Genomic DNA, 16,937 nt, shown 5'->3' with positions numbered 1-16,937 from the left:
CAAGCACCCCCTCCTCCCACACACACACACACACAAGCACCCCCCCCCCCCACACACACACACTCCCACACACACACACATGGCTGGCAGCCACAAGCCTCTATCCTACCACAAGGCCCTGCCATCCGTTGACACATTGTTTAAAAGGTAATTATCGAGCCTAATTAAGTCCCAGTCCAATGAAGCCCAAAGTATGTTTCATTGGCTAGCCTGGACGGTCTCAGCTCTCCAGCCTGGACGGTCTCAGCTCTGCAGCCTGGCCTGGCTGAGATCAAGTCAGTGCAGGCCAACACGGCTCACTCCAGCCCAACCCAATGCGGTCAAGCAGAGACAAGCAGCCATATTTGGCAGAAGTAACCCACCATTGTACATTACCCTGATTTCTGACCCTTCGTCGCTCTGCGGGTGTCGTGTTTTTGCCGGGTCCGGGACGTTTGGGACAGATAGCGGCCGTGTTACTGGGATGAGAAGCAATTATTTATCGATTAGTTCGCAGAGAGAGTTCGAACTGGCTGCAAGGTGGCTCCTGCTGTCTGCTGGTTCCTGCTGTCTGCTGGCTCCTGCTGCTGGCTCCTGCTGTCTCCTGCTGCTGCTGTCGAGTAGCAACATACATCAGCAAGTGCCGAGGTCCTGACAGCTCTCCTGGTCTCCAGAATATTAGACGACAGCCCTGATATAATCCCCACATACTTGCGGATTAGTAAATAACCAATAAATCAATTGGTCATCTATATTACCATCAGCCCACGCAAAGGTGGAGGTACGGCAGGTACGGCGAGGTACGGCAGGTACGGCAGGTACGGCGAGGTACGGCGAGGTACGGCAGGTACGGCGAGGTACGGCAGGTACCTCGTGGCAGGATTTTCAAAGAGGCAAGACAGAATCAGACGAGGAACGACAGGTTCAAACGAGGCATATCGGATAGGTGCAACGAGCCAAAACTCGTTTCAAACGATGCAGGACAAGTTTAACGAGGCCGCTGGGACAGGTGAAACGAATCAGGACCGTTTCAGGCGCCACAGGACAACTTCGACGAGAAGGAACAGAAGAAAACGGTATAGATGTTGACATCGAAGTTCGTCGATATCGCCGAGCGAGTCTAGCGAATGAGGATTTACCTAATCTCTAGCGGGTAAATCACTCGGCCCTTGCAACACTGTCTATATCTCCTCTGCAAGGCAAGTGCAAATGGTCGTTTGCCTCTCATTCTGCAACGTGAAAATCCAGCCCATCCTCCGGTTTTCGTACTTCTTATAGTAACGCTGAGGACTATTGTATACATACCGACGTAAAACTAAATTAGAAAGTTGAAATTGATACTATTGAGTTGCACAAACCGGAAAACTATTTTCTACTTATGTTGCAAAGACAAAACTAACCTAACTTAACCTTCCAAGGCCTAATACACGACATCTGAGGTTTAATATAGTACATATGTGTGCTATACTAGGCCTAGGAATATTTAAATTTGTTTTTAGCTTCATTTTTTTATTTCATTTTAACTCTATAAAGTGAATAGTACAAAGTTTGACTATATAATTGCTTAGAACGTCAATCTTTGTACTAGTTACACAAACTACTAAGTAAACAGGAGAATGGGTTGGAAAATATGAAATCAGCTAGAAAGTGCAACACCCAAAAAAGTAGGCAAAGTTAACATATGCAGTTAATAATTGAACACAGCTCTCGCAGGCTTGAATAATACAAGGTGAAATTCGGACCGTCAGCTTTATACGAGCTCTGTGTTCGTCTGTGGCACAGATATATGAGAGCTTTGTGTCTCTTCTGGCTCTGTGTCTACCTGTTCTTCAGCTTTATACGAGCTCTGTGTTCGTCTGTGGCACAGATATATGAGAGTTTTGTGTCTCTTCTGGCTCTGTGTCTACCTGTTCTTCAGCTTTATACGAGTTCTGTGTTCGTCTGTGGCACAGATATATGAGAGCTTTGTGTCTCTTCTGGCTCTGTGTCTACCTGTTCTTCAGCTTTATGTGAGCTCTGTGTTCGTCTGTGGCACAGATATATGAGAGCTTTGTGTCTCTTCTGGCTCTGTGTCTACCTGTTCTTCAGCTTTATACGAGTTCTGTGTTCGTCTGTGGCACAGATATATGAGAGCTTTGTGTCTCTTCTGGCTCTGTGTCTACCTGTTCTTCAGCTTTATGTGAGCTCTGTGTTCGTCTGTGGCAGATATAAGTGAGCCGAGAGGCTGGAATGGGGGATTTAAACCTCCCTCACAGGAGGGGTGGAGAGGTGAAGACCCACAGAAACCCCCTTCTTTTCTCTCCCCCCTTCGTTACAGCGCCGCTCCTGTGCCAGGTAAGTCCATTACGGGGTCACCATAGCCCGTGCTACTTCCAACTATTTGTTCCCAGTAGCTGAATCTAAAACAAGACCAACATATCCCTCCTCACTCACGGGCTATTCATGCCCGTGCATCCTCTTGTGGTGGTTCAATCTTCATCAACTCATCCTCTCTCTCTCTCTCTCTCTCTCTCTCTCTCTCTCTCTCTCTCTCTCTCTCTCTCCCTCACTCTCTCTCTCTCTCTCTCCCTCTCTCTCTCTCTCTCTCTCTCTCTCTCTCTCTCTCTCTCTCTCTCTCCCTTTCTCTCTCTCTCTCTCTCTCTCTCTCTCTCTCTCTCTCTCTCTCTCTCTCTCTCTCTCTCTCTCTCTCTCTCTCTCTCCCTTTCTCTCTCTCTCTCTCTCTCTCTCTCTCTCTCTCTCTCTCTCTCTCTCTCTCTCTCTCTCTCTCTCTCTCTCTCTCTCCCTCACTCTCTCTCTCTCTCCCTCACTCTCTCTCTCTCTCTCTCCCTCCCTCTCTCTCTCTCTCTCTCCCTCTCTCTCTCTCTCTCTCTCTCTCTCTCTCTCTCTCTCTCTCTCTCTCTCTCTCCCTTTCTCTCTCTCTCTCTCCCTCTCTCTCTCTCTCTCTCTCTCTCTCTCTCTCTCTCTCTCTCTCTCTCTCTCTCTCTCTCTCTCTCTCTCCCTTTCTCTCTCTCTCTCTCTCTCTCTCTCTCTCTCTCTCTCTCTCTCTCTCTCTCTCTCTCTCTCTCTCTCTCCCTCACTCTCTCTCTCTCTCCCTCACTCTCTCTCTCTCTCCCTCACTCTCTCTCTCTCTCCCTCACTCTCTCTCTCTCTCCCTCACTCTCTCTCTCTCTCCCTCACTCTCTCTCTCTCTCCCTCACTCTCTCTCTCTCTCCCTCACTCTCTCTCTCTCTCCCTCACTCTCTCTCTCTCTCCCTCACTCTCTCTCTCTCTCCCTCACTCTCTCTCTCTCTCCCTCAGCTGGGATGGGTGAGAGGGAAGCTTGTGTAACTCCTGGGGTTGTATTCACCTGCCAGGCTGACCCATCTATATTTAGGACGAAAGTTTCTGCAATGCACGACTAAAGTTTTTGAAATACGGACGAAGGTTTATGAATGTGAAAGTTCTCTTTGTAAAATAATTTAGCCTAAGTGTCTTGAGGAGAGATTATGAGGTTGTATAGGTACAATAGATGGGGTACCGTGGGCAGGTACACTGGGGGTACATTAGTACCCACACCTGCTGCCCTAACACTACACCCACACCTGCTGCCCCAACACCACACCCACACCTGCTGCTACAACACCACACCCACACCTGCTGCCCCAACACCACACCCACACCTGCTGCTACAACACCACACCCACACCTGCTGCCCTAACACCACACCCCACACCTGCTGCCCCAACACCACACCCACACCTGCTGCCCCAACACCACACCCACACCTGCTGCCCCAACACCACACCCCACACCTGCTGCCCCAACACCACACCCACACCTGCTGCCCCAACACCACACCCACACCTGCTGCCCCAACACCACACCCCACACCTGCTGCCCCAACACCACACCCACACCTGCTGCCCCAACACCACACCCACACCTGCTGCCCCAACACCACACCCCACACCTGCTGCCCCAACACCACACCCACACCAGCTGCTCCAAGAAACCTAGTTTTTCCTTTCACATATATATAAAAGAGACACGCAGAAAAATCAAACGAAAATACACAAATGTATTTACATTTTTAATTCTTGTTCTATAGACACAAAGTAAATATATATTCATGTATAACCCGCAGTCTACTACGAAATATTTAATTAAACTCGCTGCAAGGAAAATAAACACAGTTAAATTCAATTATGAATGAAGGAGGACATAAGGACGAGTATTATGTGGCGGGTGATGGCTCGATAAACCTTATGAACCAAAAAAAATATTCTGAAGCCAGTTTTGTGAATGGACCCGCGAGAGTTGCCAAGTACCTTGAGACTTTTACACGTTGCCGATTCACCAAGATAATGGTTCCGTGGACTCGATGGCCGCGTCGATCACCTCTTAAATCGTAAGGTTAAATGCCTCGGCATTTAAATGTCTGGGGTTGAGCATGGGGTTCTAATCTCAGACAGGTAATTGTGTAATTTCTGGTAAATTATCGACCCCCCTTTACCGTGTTGTTGCCATCAGGTGCTCACATATTTTGACTACTACACATGAATGTTCGACAAGTGTTTTTTTTAAACCTTGCCTTAATCAGGGTAGTTTAACACAGCCTAACCTAACTATGTCATTACCCTTAGTGATTAACGTGGTTTTGACACTCGGGGGGGGGGGATACGAACCGTGTCGAGGCTTCTTGTCGACGATTCAACCGAACGAAGTGATAGGAAATACGGGTATTAAACACGAATTAGAGTTGATGATCATTATAATTTAAACAAATCCTTGTGGATTTGTTCATTTGATTCATCACGCTATTGTGATTTCTGTGTAACCATTATACTTTCTTACTAGCATATAAAAACATATATGAACACACGCACACATTCCCAGGTTTTTTTGCTCGAACCCCCTGCTCAAACCCCCTGCTCGAACCCCCTGCTCGAACCCCCTGCTCGAACGAGGGGCTCGAGCAGGTCTCTAACTACACCCCCTCCCCCGCTCTTTATGAACCTGGAGTAGAAGCCGTCTCTACCTCAATGAAAGACTGACTAAGGAAGGAATTGGCGGAGACTATGTAAGGAAAGATTACTCTCGTCGTAGGTAGTGAAAGAGCTGGTTAGTAGTAAGTGTACTGAACAGCCTCACTGCTGGTAGTCGAGTCCTCGCTGCCTCAGAGGTGAAAGGAACAAGAAGCCAAGAGCCACTGGCTCTTGAGAATCACTGGGAGAGAAGCCAAGAGCCAGTGGCTCTTGAGAGTCACTGGGAGAGAAGCCAAGAGCCACTGGGAGAGAAACCAAGAGCCACTGACTCTTGAGAGCCACTGGGAGAGAAGCCAAGAGCCACTGGGACAGAAGCCAAGAGCCACTGGGAGAGAAGCCAAGAGCCACTGAACTATATGCTGGTTTCACCAAGATGTATTCCTTGCAAGATGCTGGGGAAGTTAGTCAGAAAACTACAGGAAACAATTTATGAACAACTAGAGAACATCGGCTACAATCACTGACGGAAATATACAGATTGGAAAATCAGATCAAATGAACCTATAGCAATGATAAAATTGGAAAGACAAATTTTGACATATACTGTGTCGTCCTAATACAAGGTGGAGAGAAACCCAGTGTAACTGGAACAGTGCTTGGAGAGGAGGTGATGGAGTACAATCTGTACACTGTAAGAGTGCTTGGAGAGAGCACACAGCACCGCTCCTGTGCCAGGTAAGTCCACTACGGGCTCACCATAGCCCGTGCTACTTGCCCCGCTCCTGTGCCAGGTAAGTTACGGGCTCACCATAGCCCGTGCTACTTGGAACTTGTTGTTCCGAGTAGGTGAATCTATTACAACAACAACAGCTTGGAGAGGTTATGGAGTACAATTTGTACAGGAAAGAGAGTGGTGGTACAAAAACCAGCCTGTTCTCTAATATGCCATCAACCTGACACATGAAGTGTTTATATACGTGCATATAATACACAGTTAACGAGAAGAATTAAATCAAAGGAGTTTGCAAGATATTGCATGGAGACTTGATGCAATTCAGAATGGACGTAAAGATGGTTGCTAGAATTTAATTCTGACAAATGCAACGTTATGAAGATAGACGCAGAAGGAAGAAGTCCTCAGACGCAACACAACAAAAGAAAGAAAAGCTTCTTAAATCAGATTAAGAATAAGACCCGAGAGTAGCCAAGATATTCCCCGAAACCATATGGACCCGAGTTAGGTTCCCGGGGAGTGCAATAAGTTTTGGCATGTTTTCTTGCACCTGATGCCTATGAGTAGATTTATATGTGGGAGCTAGGCGGCTGTTTTGGGCTGCATCCAGCATCGAGCCTGGCCTCAGACCGGCCTCGGGGAGTAGAAAAACTCCCGAGACCCTCTACAGGTAAGGTCCAGCCCATTCTCCTGTTTTGGTAGTAATTATAGTAACGATGAGGACCATAGTATATACATACCGACGTACAACGATATTAGAAAGTACAAATCGGCACTATTGAGTTGGACAAACCGCAAAACTATTATTACTCGTGTTGCTTTGACAAACTAAACTAAGCAAACCTTCCTAGGCCTAATACACGATATCTGAGGCCTAATATAGTACATATGTGTGCTATACTAGGCCTAGAAGAATTTAAGTTTGTTGTTTAGCTTCATTTTTACCTCTTAAATTCCTTACTACTCAGTATACGACTATTTAAAAACTAAGTAAGTACCCTTTTACACTGTCGTAGCTCAGTCGATTAAGGCAGTGTCTGGGATGCTCCCGGACGCAGGTTCGAATCCTCGTCACGGCCCTTGTGGATTTGTTCATAAGTAGGTACGGATTCGTGACTATTAACGATCGTCACAATAGGTACTGTCTTAACAGGAGGATGGGTTGTTAAGGTCTGTCATGGCCGAGTGGGACCTCGCTAATGGGGGGAAACCATTTTGGTGAGATACTCAAGCAAAGACTGAAGGAACTGGATCACACTTGAGCAAAGACTGAAGGTGACATCAATCACAGGTGGGGTCCACTGTTAGGCAGTGGACCCCATACCCATCCTGTGGGCGACAGTGGACCCCATACCCATCCTGTGGGCGACAGTGGACCCCATACCCATCCTGTGGGCGACAGTGGACCCCATACCCATCCTGTGGGCGGCAGTGGGCCCCATACCCATCCTGTGGGCGGCAGTGGACCCCATACCCATCCTGTGGGCGACAGTGGACCCCATACCCATCCTGTGGGCGGCAGTGGACCCCATACCCATCCTGTGGGCGGCAGTGGACCCCATACCCATCCTGTGGGCGACAGTGGACCCCATACCCATCCTGTGGGCGACAGTGGACCCCATACCCATCCTGTGGGCGACAGTGGACCCCATACCCATCCTGTGGGCGACAGTGGACCCCATACCCATCCTGTGGGCGACAGTGGACCCCATACCCATCCTGTGGGCGACAGTGGACCCCATACCCATCCTGTGGGCGACAGTGGACCCCATACCCATCCTGTGGGCGACAGTGGACCCCATACCCATCCTGTGGGCGACAGTGGACCCCATACCCATCCTGTGGGCGACAGTGGACCCCATACCCATCCTGTGGGCGACAGTGGACCCCATACCCATCCTGTGGGCGACAGTGGACCCCATACCCATCCTGTGGGCGACAGTGGACCCCATACCCATCCTGTGGGCGGCAGTGGGCCCCATACCCATCCTGTGGGCGACAGTGGACCCCATACCCATCCTGTGGGCGACAGTGAACCCCATACCCATCCTGTGGGCGACAGTGGACCCCATACCCATCCTGTGGGCGACAGTGGACCCCATACCCATCCTGTGAGCGGCAGTTGACCCCATACCCATCCTGTGGGCGACAGTGGACCCCCCATACCCATCCTGTGGGCGACAGTGGACCCCATACCCATCCTGTGGGCGACAGTGGACCCCATACCCATCCTGTGGGCGACAGTGGACCCCATACCCATCCTGTGGGCGACAGTGGACCCCATACCCATCCTGTGGGCGGCAGTGGGCCCCATACCCATCCTGTGGGCGACAGTGGACCCCATACCCATCCTGTGGGCGACAGTGAACCCCATACCCATCCTGTGGGCGACAGTGGACCCCATACCCATCCTGTGGGCGACAGTGGACCCCATACCCATCCTGTGAGCGGCAGTTGACCCCATACCCATCCTGTGGGCGGCAGTGGACCCCCCATACCCATCCTGTGGGCGACAGTGGACCCCATACCCATCCTGTGGGCGACAGTGGACCCCATACCCATCCTGTGGGCGACAGTGGACCCCATACCCATCCTGTGGGCGACAGTGGACCCCATACCCATCCTGTGGGCGACAGTGGACCCCATACCCATCCTGTGGGCGACAGTGGACCCCATACCCATCCTGTGGGCGACAGTGGACCCCATACCCATCCTGTGGGCGGCAGTGGACCCCATACCCATCCTGTGGGCGGCAGTGGACCCCATACCCATCCTGTGGGCGGCAGTGGACCCCATACCCATCCTGGAAACTATCAGTAAGACTTAATAATCTCAGGAACTGAACCCCTAAAACTGATGTAGCTAAACGAGTCTTGATAAGCTATACTTACATGGCTTAATGTCTATATCAACTGTCTTTTATAGCGTATGAGTTAAAGACCTGTATCACACTCTCAAAGCTAAGCAATTTACATTTGTAATGAGCTACGTTACATATGATTTAAATGCGTTTAATGGGCAACTGGTGGTGCGAACAAGATATACACAGACTTGAGGATTGGGCCCTTGGCTCATGCATGCAACCACAGTCTAATTTGACATCCCACGCACAAAGAAGATAGAGGAACACTAAAACGTGAGTTTCCATTCGCTTAGATAGTGGAATCCTGATCAAGACACTCAGAATGCCAATGAATATGCAAGTCTCCCTATTCACGATTTTCCAATTGTTTACACTGAGTCCACGTGGTTGCCGGGTCTAAACCCGGGATCAGTAAAACCTAAGTAAACATCTTTAAAACATCAGTTTTACATTAGTAAAACCCGGGATACGGACGATTAGGTTCATTGTTGTCAATCCCCCACCGTCTTTACGCGCGAAATTTCAAATCTAACCGTCGATGACTACTGCACTTCGGGGAATCAGTCAGCCGCGGAGTCGCCGCTCTTCGTGGGGCTCCCACGCGCACCTTGATGACCTATGAACATTCCTTTCGTGCCAGGTGTGTTCAGCACAGGTGTGTTCATCACAGGTGTAGGTGTTCCCGGCTCTTGGAGGGGTGTGGTACCAGCGTTTACACACCCACAACACAACCAGTGTGTCTCTCTCTCTCTCTTGGCCAGCAACATCAGACTTCCGCCAACATGGGTGATCCCCTGAGGGTCTCTAATTGCAATATGGTTACCAACCCCGGCCAGCCGAGCCCATCAGAGCTGTAGACTAGTAGGTGTGGCTCATGCCGACTGAGCCACCGTCATCAAGAAACATCAACAGGGAAGATCCCAACCTTCAACACAGTTCAAGAGCGGACGATCTCTTAATCACTTAAAACATCTCGCTGCCTCTGGGATCCGCTTTTATACTAGTTCTTGACGCCTGTCAAGTCTGCCGCCTTCAGCCAGTCCAGCAGCAGCAGCAGCGGCAGGAACAGCAACAGGAACAACGGCAGGAACAACGGCAGGAACAGCAGCAGGAACAGCAGCAGAAATACCAAAGACTGCCTCTGCCGTGGAAACCCTTTACTAACAAAGAATTAATTTCAAGGCATCATGCGGTTGGTTGCCGGAGCCTTTGCAACATTTCTGCAAAGTGAGCAGCAACACGACGGCCCCCTTTCCCCCCTCCCCCCCCCCCCACCGGTAGCCCGACCCATCCCTAACACATTAAGGTCTCGGGGGGGGGGGAGCCTGTCACCCAAGAGCCGAAGCTCAACCTCCGGTAAAAACACAACTAGGTGAGTACATATAAGATTTGACAGGGGAGTTAATAAACATTAATTACCTCGTAATTGTAAATGAAATTTTAAATAAAATAATTACTCTAAATGTCTTTAGTGAATTAGTAAATATAAATTGCTAATTAACAGCCAAATAAACATTCTCACTTCATATTTAGACGACTGGTCTATGTATTTTTAAATGATTTTGTAATGTTTTCATAAAGTTGGTAACTTAAAAACGTATTAATTATTAAAGATTAACACAATTATTGTATTAATTAAATCAATTTATATAAACTAATTATTTAATAATACATTCACAATTAGATATGATACGAGTTTCAATAGAATAATATTGATTCTAATCGTCTCCAAATGTAATATGAAATTTGGGTTTGCTTTTTTTAATAGAATTGAGTTCCTGTGATCTTTGATATCAAAGATATCCTGTGATCTTTGATATCAAAGATCACAACGTTTTTCTTCCGCAGATGTCAGTGTAGCCCTCTGTTATTATGTCATAGGTATAGTTAGGTCATAGTTATTATGTAACACTCCCACGAATATCTACACAACGTTTCGAACCTATATGGTTCATTCTCAAGTGATGTTACAGTACAGGAAGCTATTAAAAACACAGTTGGCTCACACCCCCAAGAAATACATGTGGACTTAATGGAATATGTTATATAAAATGTATTCCCGCGTTAATAAATAAACACGGGGGTCTAAACGGGCACCATTCACATAAACACAGGTTCATGACATGTCATCCTCAACTCACACATGCTGGCGTTCAAACACCCGCCTGACTACATACACACCTGACAATACTCTCACACGTCTTACAATACTGATTCTACCATCACACCACACACCTGTATACACCTCACATCTGCCTACACCCACACAACGCATGTCTACATCACCACAAACCTACATAAAGTCAACCCTATCTGTCTTCACCCCACCACACACCTACCAACATTCCAACCTGCCTACACCTGCCTACACATATGTCCTCCTGCATAATAACTTACCATGAACCACCACCACTTCCTATGATACCCTCCCTCCAACTCCCCCCATCTCGATCCAGCCTTCAACCATACAGAACCTAACTATACTGTGCACAAATGCAGATGGAATATCCAACAAAGTATTCCAAATAAAGGAATGAATAAGCTCCAAGCACCAATCGATACGAAAAAATGAAGAAAAGGTTAGGATAAGATGAGGAAGTAGAGATAATTAAAGAAAGATGGAGAGAAGGGCACAAAGAAAGATGGAGAGAAGGGCACAAAGAAAGATGGAGAGAAGGGCACAAAGAAAGATGGAGAGAAGGGCACAAAGAAAGATGGAGAGAAGGGCACAAAGAAAGATGGAGAGAAGGGCACAAAGAAAGATGGAGAGAAGGGCACAAAGAAAGATGGAGAGAAGGGTACAAAGAAAGATGGAGTGAAGGGCACAAAGAAAGATGGAGAGAAGGGCACAAAGAAAGATGGAGAGAAGGGCACAAAGAAAGATGGAGAGAAGGGCACAAAGAAAGATGGAGAGAAGGGCACAAAGAAAGATGGAGTGAAGGGCACAAAGAAAGATGGAGAGAAGGGCACAAAGAAAGATGGAGAGAAGGGCACAAAGAAAGATGGAGAGAAGGGCACAAAGAAAGATGGAGAGAAGGGCACAAAGAAAGATGGAGAGAAGGGCACAAAGAAAGATGGAGAGAAGGGCACAAAGAAAGATGGAGAGAAGGGCACAAAGAAAGATGGAGAGAAGGGCACAAAGAAAGATGGAGAGAAGGGCACAAAGAAAGATGGAGTGAAGGGCACAAAGAAAGATGGAGAGAAGGGCACAAAGAAAGATGGAGAGAAGGGCACAAAGAAAGATGGAGAGAAGGGCACAAAGAAAGATGGAGAGAAGGGCACAAAGAAAGATGGAGAGAAGGGCACAAAGAAAGATGGAGAGAAGGGCACAAAGAAACATCACAAGAATGGAACAACCTCGGCATTGCCTAATGATTTTAATTAATGAATAATTCATCAATTAACAAAGATGAGTTGACATTGGAGAAGATGATGATGATTAGGAAAACATCCTCCATCAAAAGGGGGGTGGAGGCCTGGTCGAGGACCGGGCCGCGGGGACACTAAAGCCCCGAAATCATCTCAAGATAATCTCAAGAAAAGTCCTAAGCCCACTAGGGTATCGAGTGGCTTTTGTGGCCGATTATGGTGAAAAGTCATCACTGTGTCATCACTGTTCTGCACAACAGTGCACCCGTTGCATAAAAGCTAAAATTAACAGTTGTCTGCATTTCAAAAGCTCCGACTTTTTCCTGATTCCTGGAAGAGGAATCATTTGTGAAAAAAAGTATGTATACTCTTGTTGGAATCATTTTTTTCATTTAATTTATTATGCACCCCATACCCATCCCGTGGGCGGTGGAGGAGAGAGTTACAGAGGACTAAGCCTCATAGTGATTAAGGTTAGTTACCGGGTCCAAGATACACACAGAAATCACAATAGCGTGATGGATCAAATGAACAAATCCACAAGGGCCATGATTAGGGTTCGAACCTACGTTCTAGGTTCGAGACATCAAGATGTTTCCATTAACCCGTCCTCTTAACTATTGCACCTCGTTTTCTATGTTATGATCCCCAAACGTACAAAATAAAGGGTACTATGAAAAGTAAAAAAACTCACAAATAACCACGTTTTCTATGAAAAGGTTGGTTAAGTTAAGTGGGTGGTATGGGTTTGTGTGTTTTAGTAACTTTTATTGTATAAGTTGTGATAAATTAAGAGAACCTTTTGTGCACCTTTTCCCTAAGAAACATCTTGTACTTAAAGAGTCAGCACTTGGAAAATGGCCACTTGTAAAATGGGCCACTTGTAAAATGGGCCACTTGTAAAATGGCCACTTGGAAAATGGCCACTTGGAAAATGGGCCACTTGGAAAATGGGTCACTTGGAAAATGGCCACTTGGAAAATGGGCCACTTGGAAAATGGGCCACTTGGAAAATGGGCCACTTGGAAAATGGGCCACTTGGAAAATGGGCCACTTGGAAAATGGGCCACTTGGAAAATCAATGTTTACAAACTGAGAGAGATTTATAGAAGTCTTTTCAGTATTATCGGGCTTATTAAGGAGCTGCCGTGATTGGTTATCAATCGCTGGGGCGGAGCCAATTGGGCACCTTTGGAGAGAATCTTGAGTAGTGTCAAGAGCGCTTGTTACAACTCGACTGTTGGGCTGTAACGAGATATGCACCTACGCTTGTAACACTATCAGTTCCATGAACTAAACACAGTTTCAAATGTAGATATGATAGAGCGAAAATAGTTTCAGGAACCTGTACATCAGTTGATTGATGGTTGAAAGGCGGGACCAAAGAGCCAGAGCTCAACCCCCGCAAGCACAACAGGGGTTTTAACGGTACATAACCAACAGGATATAAACAACATAACCAACAGGGTATAAACAAACCAAAGGGTGCAGAGACGGATCAGCTGGAGACCTTGGCTAGACATGAAGGATATATCACACCATCCACAATTAACATTCAAGCCAAAGGTTGGCAGGATTTAAAACACTAACGACTGTTAGTTCCTGTCGTGTTGTGCTGCTTGTTCCAGGTAAGGATTCTTTTATACCCAGGTGAGTATATCCTGTGGGTTCGATTCCCGGCGCCGGCAGAAACAAAAATGGACAGTTTCTTTCACCCTGATGTTTCTGTTAGCTAGAAGTTAATAGGTACCGGGGAGTTAGACAGCTACTACGGGCTGCTTCCTGGTGTGTGTGTGGGGGGGGGGGGGGGAAGTTAGTTAGCTGGTAGTCAGTAACAGTTGAATGATTGCCAGTTGAGAGGCGGGCCGAAAGAGCAGAGCTCAACCTCCGCAAGCACAACTAGATGAGTACAACTAGGTAAATACACACACACACACACACACACACACACACACACACACACACACACACACACAGCTGCTACGGGCTGCTTCCTGGGGATGTACTCAACTAGTTGTGCTTCCGGGGGGGTTGAGCTTTGGCTCTTTGGTCCCGCCTCTCAACTGTCAATCAACTGGTGTACAGATTCTTGAGTCTACTGGGCTCTGTCATATCTACATTTAAAACTGTGTATGGAATCAGCCTCCACCACATCACTGTGTGTGTGTATCGTGCGCGGGTGTTAGAGAAACATATGTAAATATAATAAAGAAATATATGTAAATATATGATATATGTTAGAGAAATATATATAGATATAACAGAAGAAAATAGATTGGTTAGAAAGACGGTCCAAGAGATAATAGCTAGATTCTGTTAACACAAATAGTAAAAACATCCATAAATACATATACACGCACACGCTGTGGGAAAAATCTAGAAAGTGTACAGTTAGAAATTTAAAAAAAAAGTACGATTTAAATTAATTCCAGACGAAATTTGGTCACGAAATTCCGAATACACCAATTGAAAACACGATGCTCGATTGTCACTGACAAAATGAATATAGAATTGTGTCTGACTGAGAGATGTTTCAATTAGAAGTTAAGGCAATGATGCCCTGTAGGGTAGGGTAGGGTAGGTAAGAGGACTCACCAATGATGCCCTGCAGGGTAGGGTAGGTAAGAGGACTCACCAATGATGCCCTGCAGGGTAGGGTAGGGTAGGTAAGAGGACTCACCAATGATGCCCTGCAGGGTAGGGTAGGTAAGAGGACTCACCAATGATGCCCTGCAGGGTAGGGTAGGTAAGAGGACTCACCAATGATGCCCTGCAGGGTAGGGTAGGTAAGAGGACTCACCAATGATGCCCTGCAGGGTAGGGTAGGGTAGGTAAGAGGACTCAGCACTGATGCCCTGCAGGGTAGGGTAGGGTAGGTAAGAGGACGTAGCAATGATGCCCTACAGGGTAGGGTAGGGTAGGTAAGAGGACTCATCAATGATGCCCTGCAGGGTAGGGTAGGTAAGAGGACTCACCAATGATGCCCTGCAGGGTAGGGTAGGTAAGAGGACTCACCAATGATGCCCTGCAGGGTAGGGTAGGTAAGAGGACTCACCAATGATGCCCTGCAGGGTAGGGTAGGTAAGAGGACTCACCAATGATGCCCTGCAGGGTAGGATAGGTAAGAGGACTCACCAATGATGCCCTGCAGGGTAGGGTAGGTAAGAGGACTCACCTATAAGTTTGGACCATTGTGCAGGTGGCCTCCACTCCGGGTAGTGCTTGGGGAAGTCTCTGGGACTCCAGTGGCTCTCCATGGCCACCCTGTACACCGTCAGTTCCTCGGGCGGGCAGGTTGTAGGGCTGAGGGCGGTGACGGAGCCTTCAGCCATCACTACAGCCACACAAACAATCACCCAAGCTGACCCCATTGTCTCAAATCACTTGCTAACTTGATCTACTGGAGTCCCCTCCTCTCATCCATAAGACAGTTTACCGCTCTAAATGAAAAAAAACAGCCACTTTCTGAACGTTTTTGGCACAAATGCAATTCGCAAATAAACTCATATGACTATTATCTTGTTGAGTGGTTTATTCAATATTGAGCGCGTTGCGTTGCTTGGACGCGTGCATGGGGGGGGCGGCGCTTGGCGACGCAGGCAGGAGCAGGAGCAGCGACGCACTCCCTACCGCAGCCCGCTACACACTGACGTTCCTGCTCGCTCTCCTGGGGCCATACCCTCCGCTGGGCCCTTACCATCCCCTCCACCCCCTCCCTACATCCCCCTCCCTACATCCCCCTCCCCTACAACACCTTACCTTGAGATGATTTCGGGGCTTAGCGTCACCCGAGGCCCGGTCCTCCACCAGGCTTCCTTTTTTGTTACACATCCACCCAGAAAGCAGCCCGTAGCAGCTGTCTAACTCCCAGGTATATCGATTTACTGCTAGGTGAACAGACGCATCATGGTGAAAGAAACTTACCGTTCGTGTATCTCGCTCCTTGTGTCCTAGCCCCGTCCTTGTCTCTCACTCCTAGCCGACTCGTTTCAAAATATTAAACTCAAATTACAAAGGTGACTCTATCACGATTACGTGCTGAAGGAGGCTGTTGCAGGCGAGGTGGAGAAGAGACTTGCAAGCCTCCTGCAAGACGGGTGAGAGGGGACTCTCTGAAGACTCCAGCAAGACTCCTGCGAGACGGGTGAGAGGGGACTCTCTGAAGACTCCAGCAAGACTCCTGCAAGACGGGTGAGAGAGGACTCTCTGAAGACTCCAGCAAGACTCCTGCAAGACGGGTGAGAGGGGACTCTCTGAAGACTCCAGCAAGACTCCTGCAAGACGGGTGAGAGGGGACTCTCTGAAGACTCCAGCAAGACTCCTGCAAGACGGGTGAGGGAGGACTCTCTGAAGACTCCTACAAGACTCCTGCAAGACTCCTGCAAGACGGGTGAGAGGGGACTCTCTGAAGACTCCAGCAAGACTCCTGCAAGACGGGTGAGAGGGGACTCTCTGAAGACTCCAGCAAGACTCCTGCAAGACGGGTGAGAGGGGACTCTCTGAAGACTCCAGCAAGACTCCTGCAAGACGGGTGAGAGGGGACTCTCTGAAGACTCCAGCAAGACTCCTGCAAGACGGGTGAGAGGGGACTCTCTGAAGACTCCAGCAAGACTCCTTCAAAACGGGTGAGAGGGGACTCTGAAGACTCCTACAAGACTCCTGCAAGACGGGTGAGGGAGGACTCTCTGAAGACTCCAGCAAGACTCCTGCAAGACGGGTGAGAGGGGACTCTCTGAAGACTCCTACAAGACTCCTGCAAGACTCCTGCAAGACGGGTGAGAGGGGACTCTCTGAAGACTCCAGCAAGACGGGTGAGGGAGGACTCTCTGAAGACTCCAGCAAGACTCCTGCAAGACGGGTGAGAGGGGACTCTCTGAAGACTCCTACAAGACTCCTGCAAGACTCCTGCAAGACGGGTGAGAGGGGACTCTCTGAAGACTCCAGCAAGACGGGTGAGGGAGGACTCTCTGAAGACTCCAGCAAGACTCCTGCAAGACGGGTGAGGGAGGACTCTCTGAAGACTCCTACA

At 48.2% G+C, this 16,937-nt stretch overlaps 1 protein-coding gene across 2 annotated transcripts in view; it reads right to left on the bottom strand.

Annotated features, from left to right (window-relative positions):
- LOC123759793 (spondin-2) overlaps window positions 1-15,550 on the bottom strand; it is a 285,996-nt gene extending 270,446 nt beyond the window's left edge. For both annotated transcript variants that reach the window (XM_069316450.1, XM_069316458.1), the window contains exon 1: window positions 15,084-15,550. In XM_069316450.1, coding sequence (XP_069172551.1) covers window positions 15,084-15,279 — 196 coding nt within the window. In that variant the 5' untranslated portion in view covers window positions 15,280-15,550. The remainder of the gene's footprint in view (window positions 1-15,083) is intronic.
- Window positions 15,551-16,937: the final 1,387 nt, after the last annotated feature.

This window comes from Procambarus clarkii, chromosome 8, assembly GCF_040958095.1.
Source record: "Procambarus clarkii isolate CNS0578487 chromosome 8, FALCON_Pclarkii_2.0, whole genome shotgun sequence".
Classification (NCBI taxonomy): domain Eukaryota; kingdom Metazoa; phylum Arthropoda; class Malacostraca; order Decapoda; family Cambaridae; genus Procambarus; species Procambarus clarkii.
The sequence above is the reverse complement of the archived record's forward strand: the minus strand, read 5'-3'. Positions and strand labels throughout refer to the sequence as shown.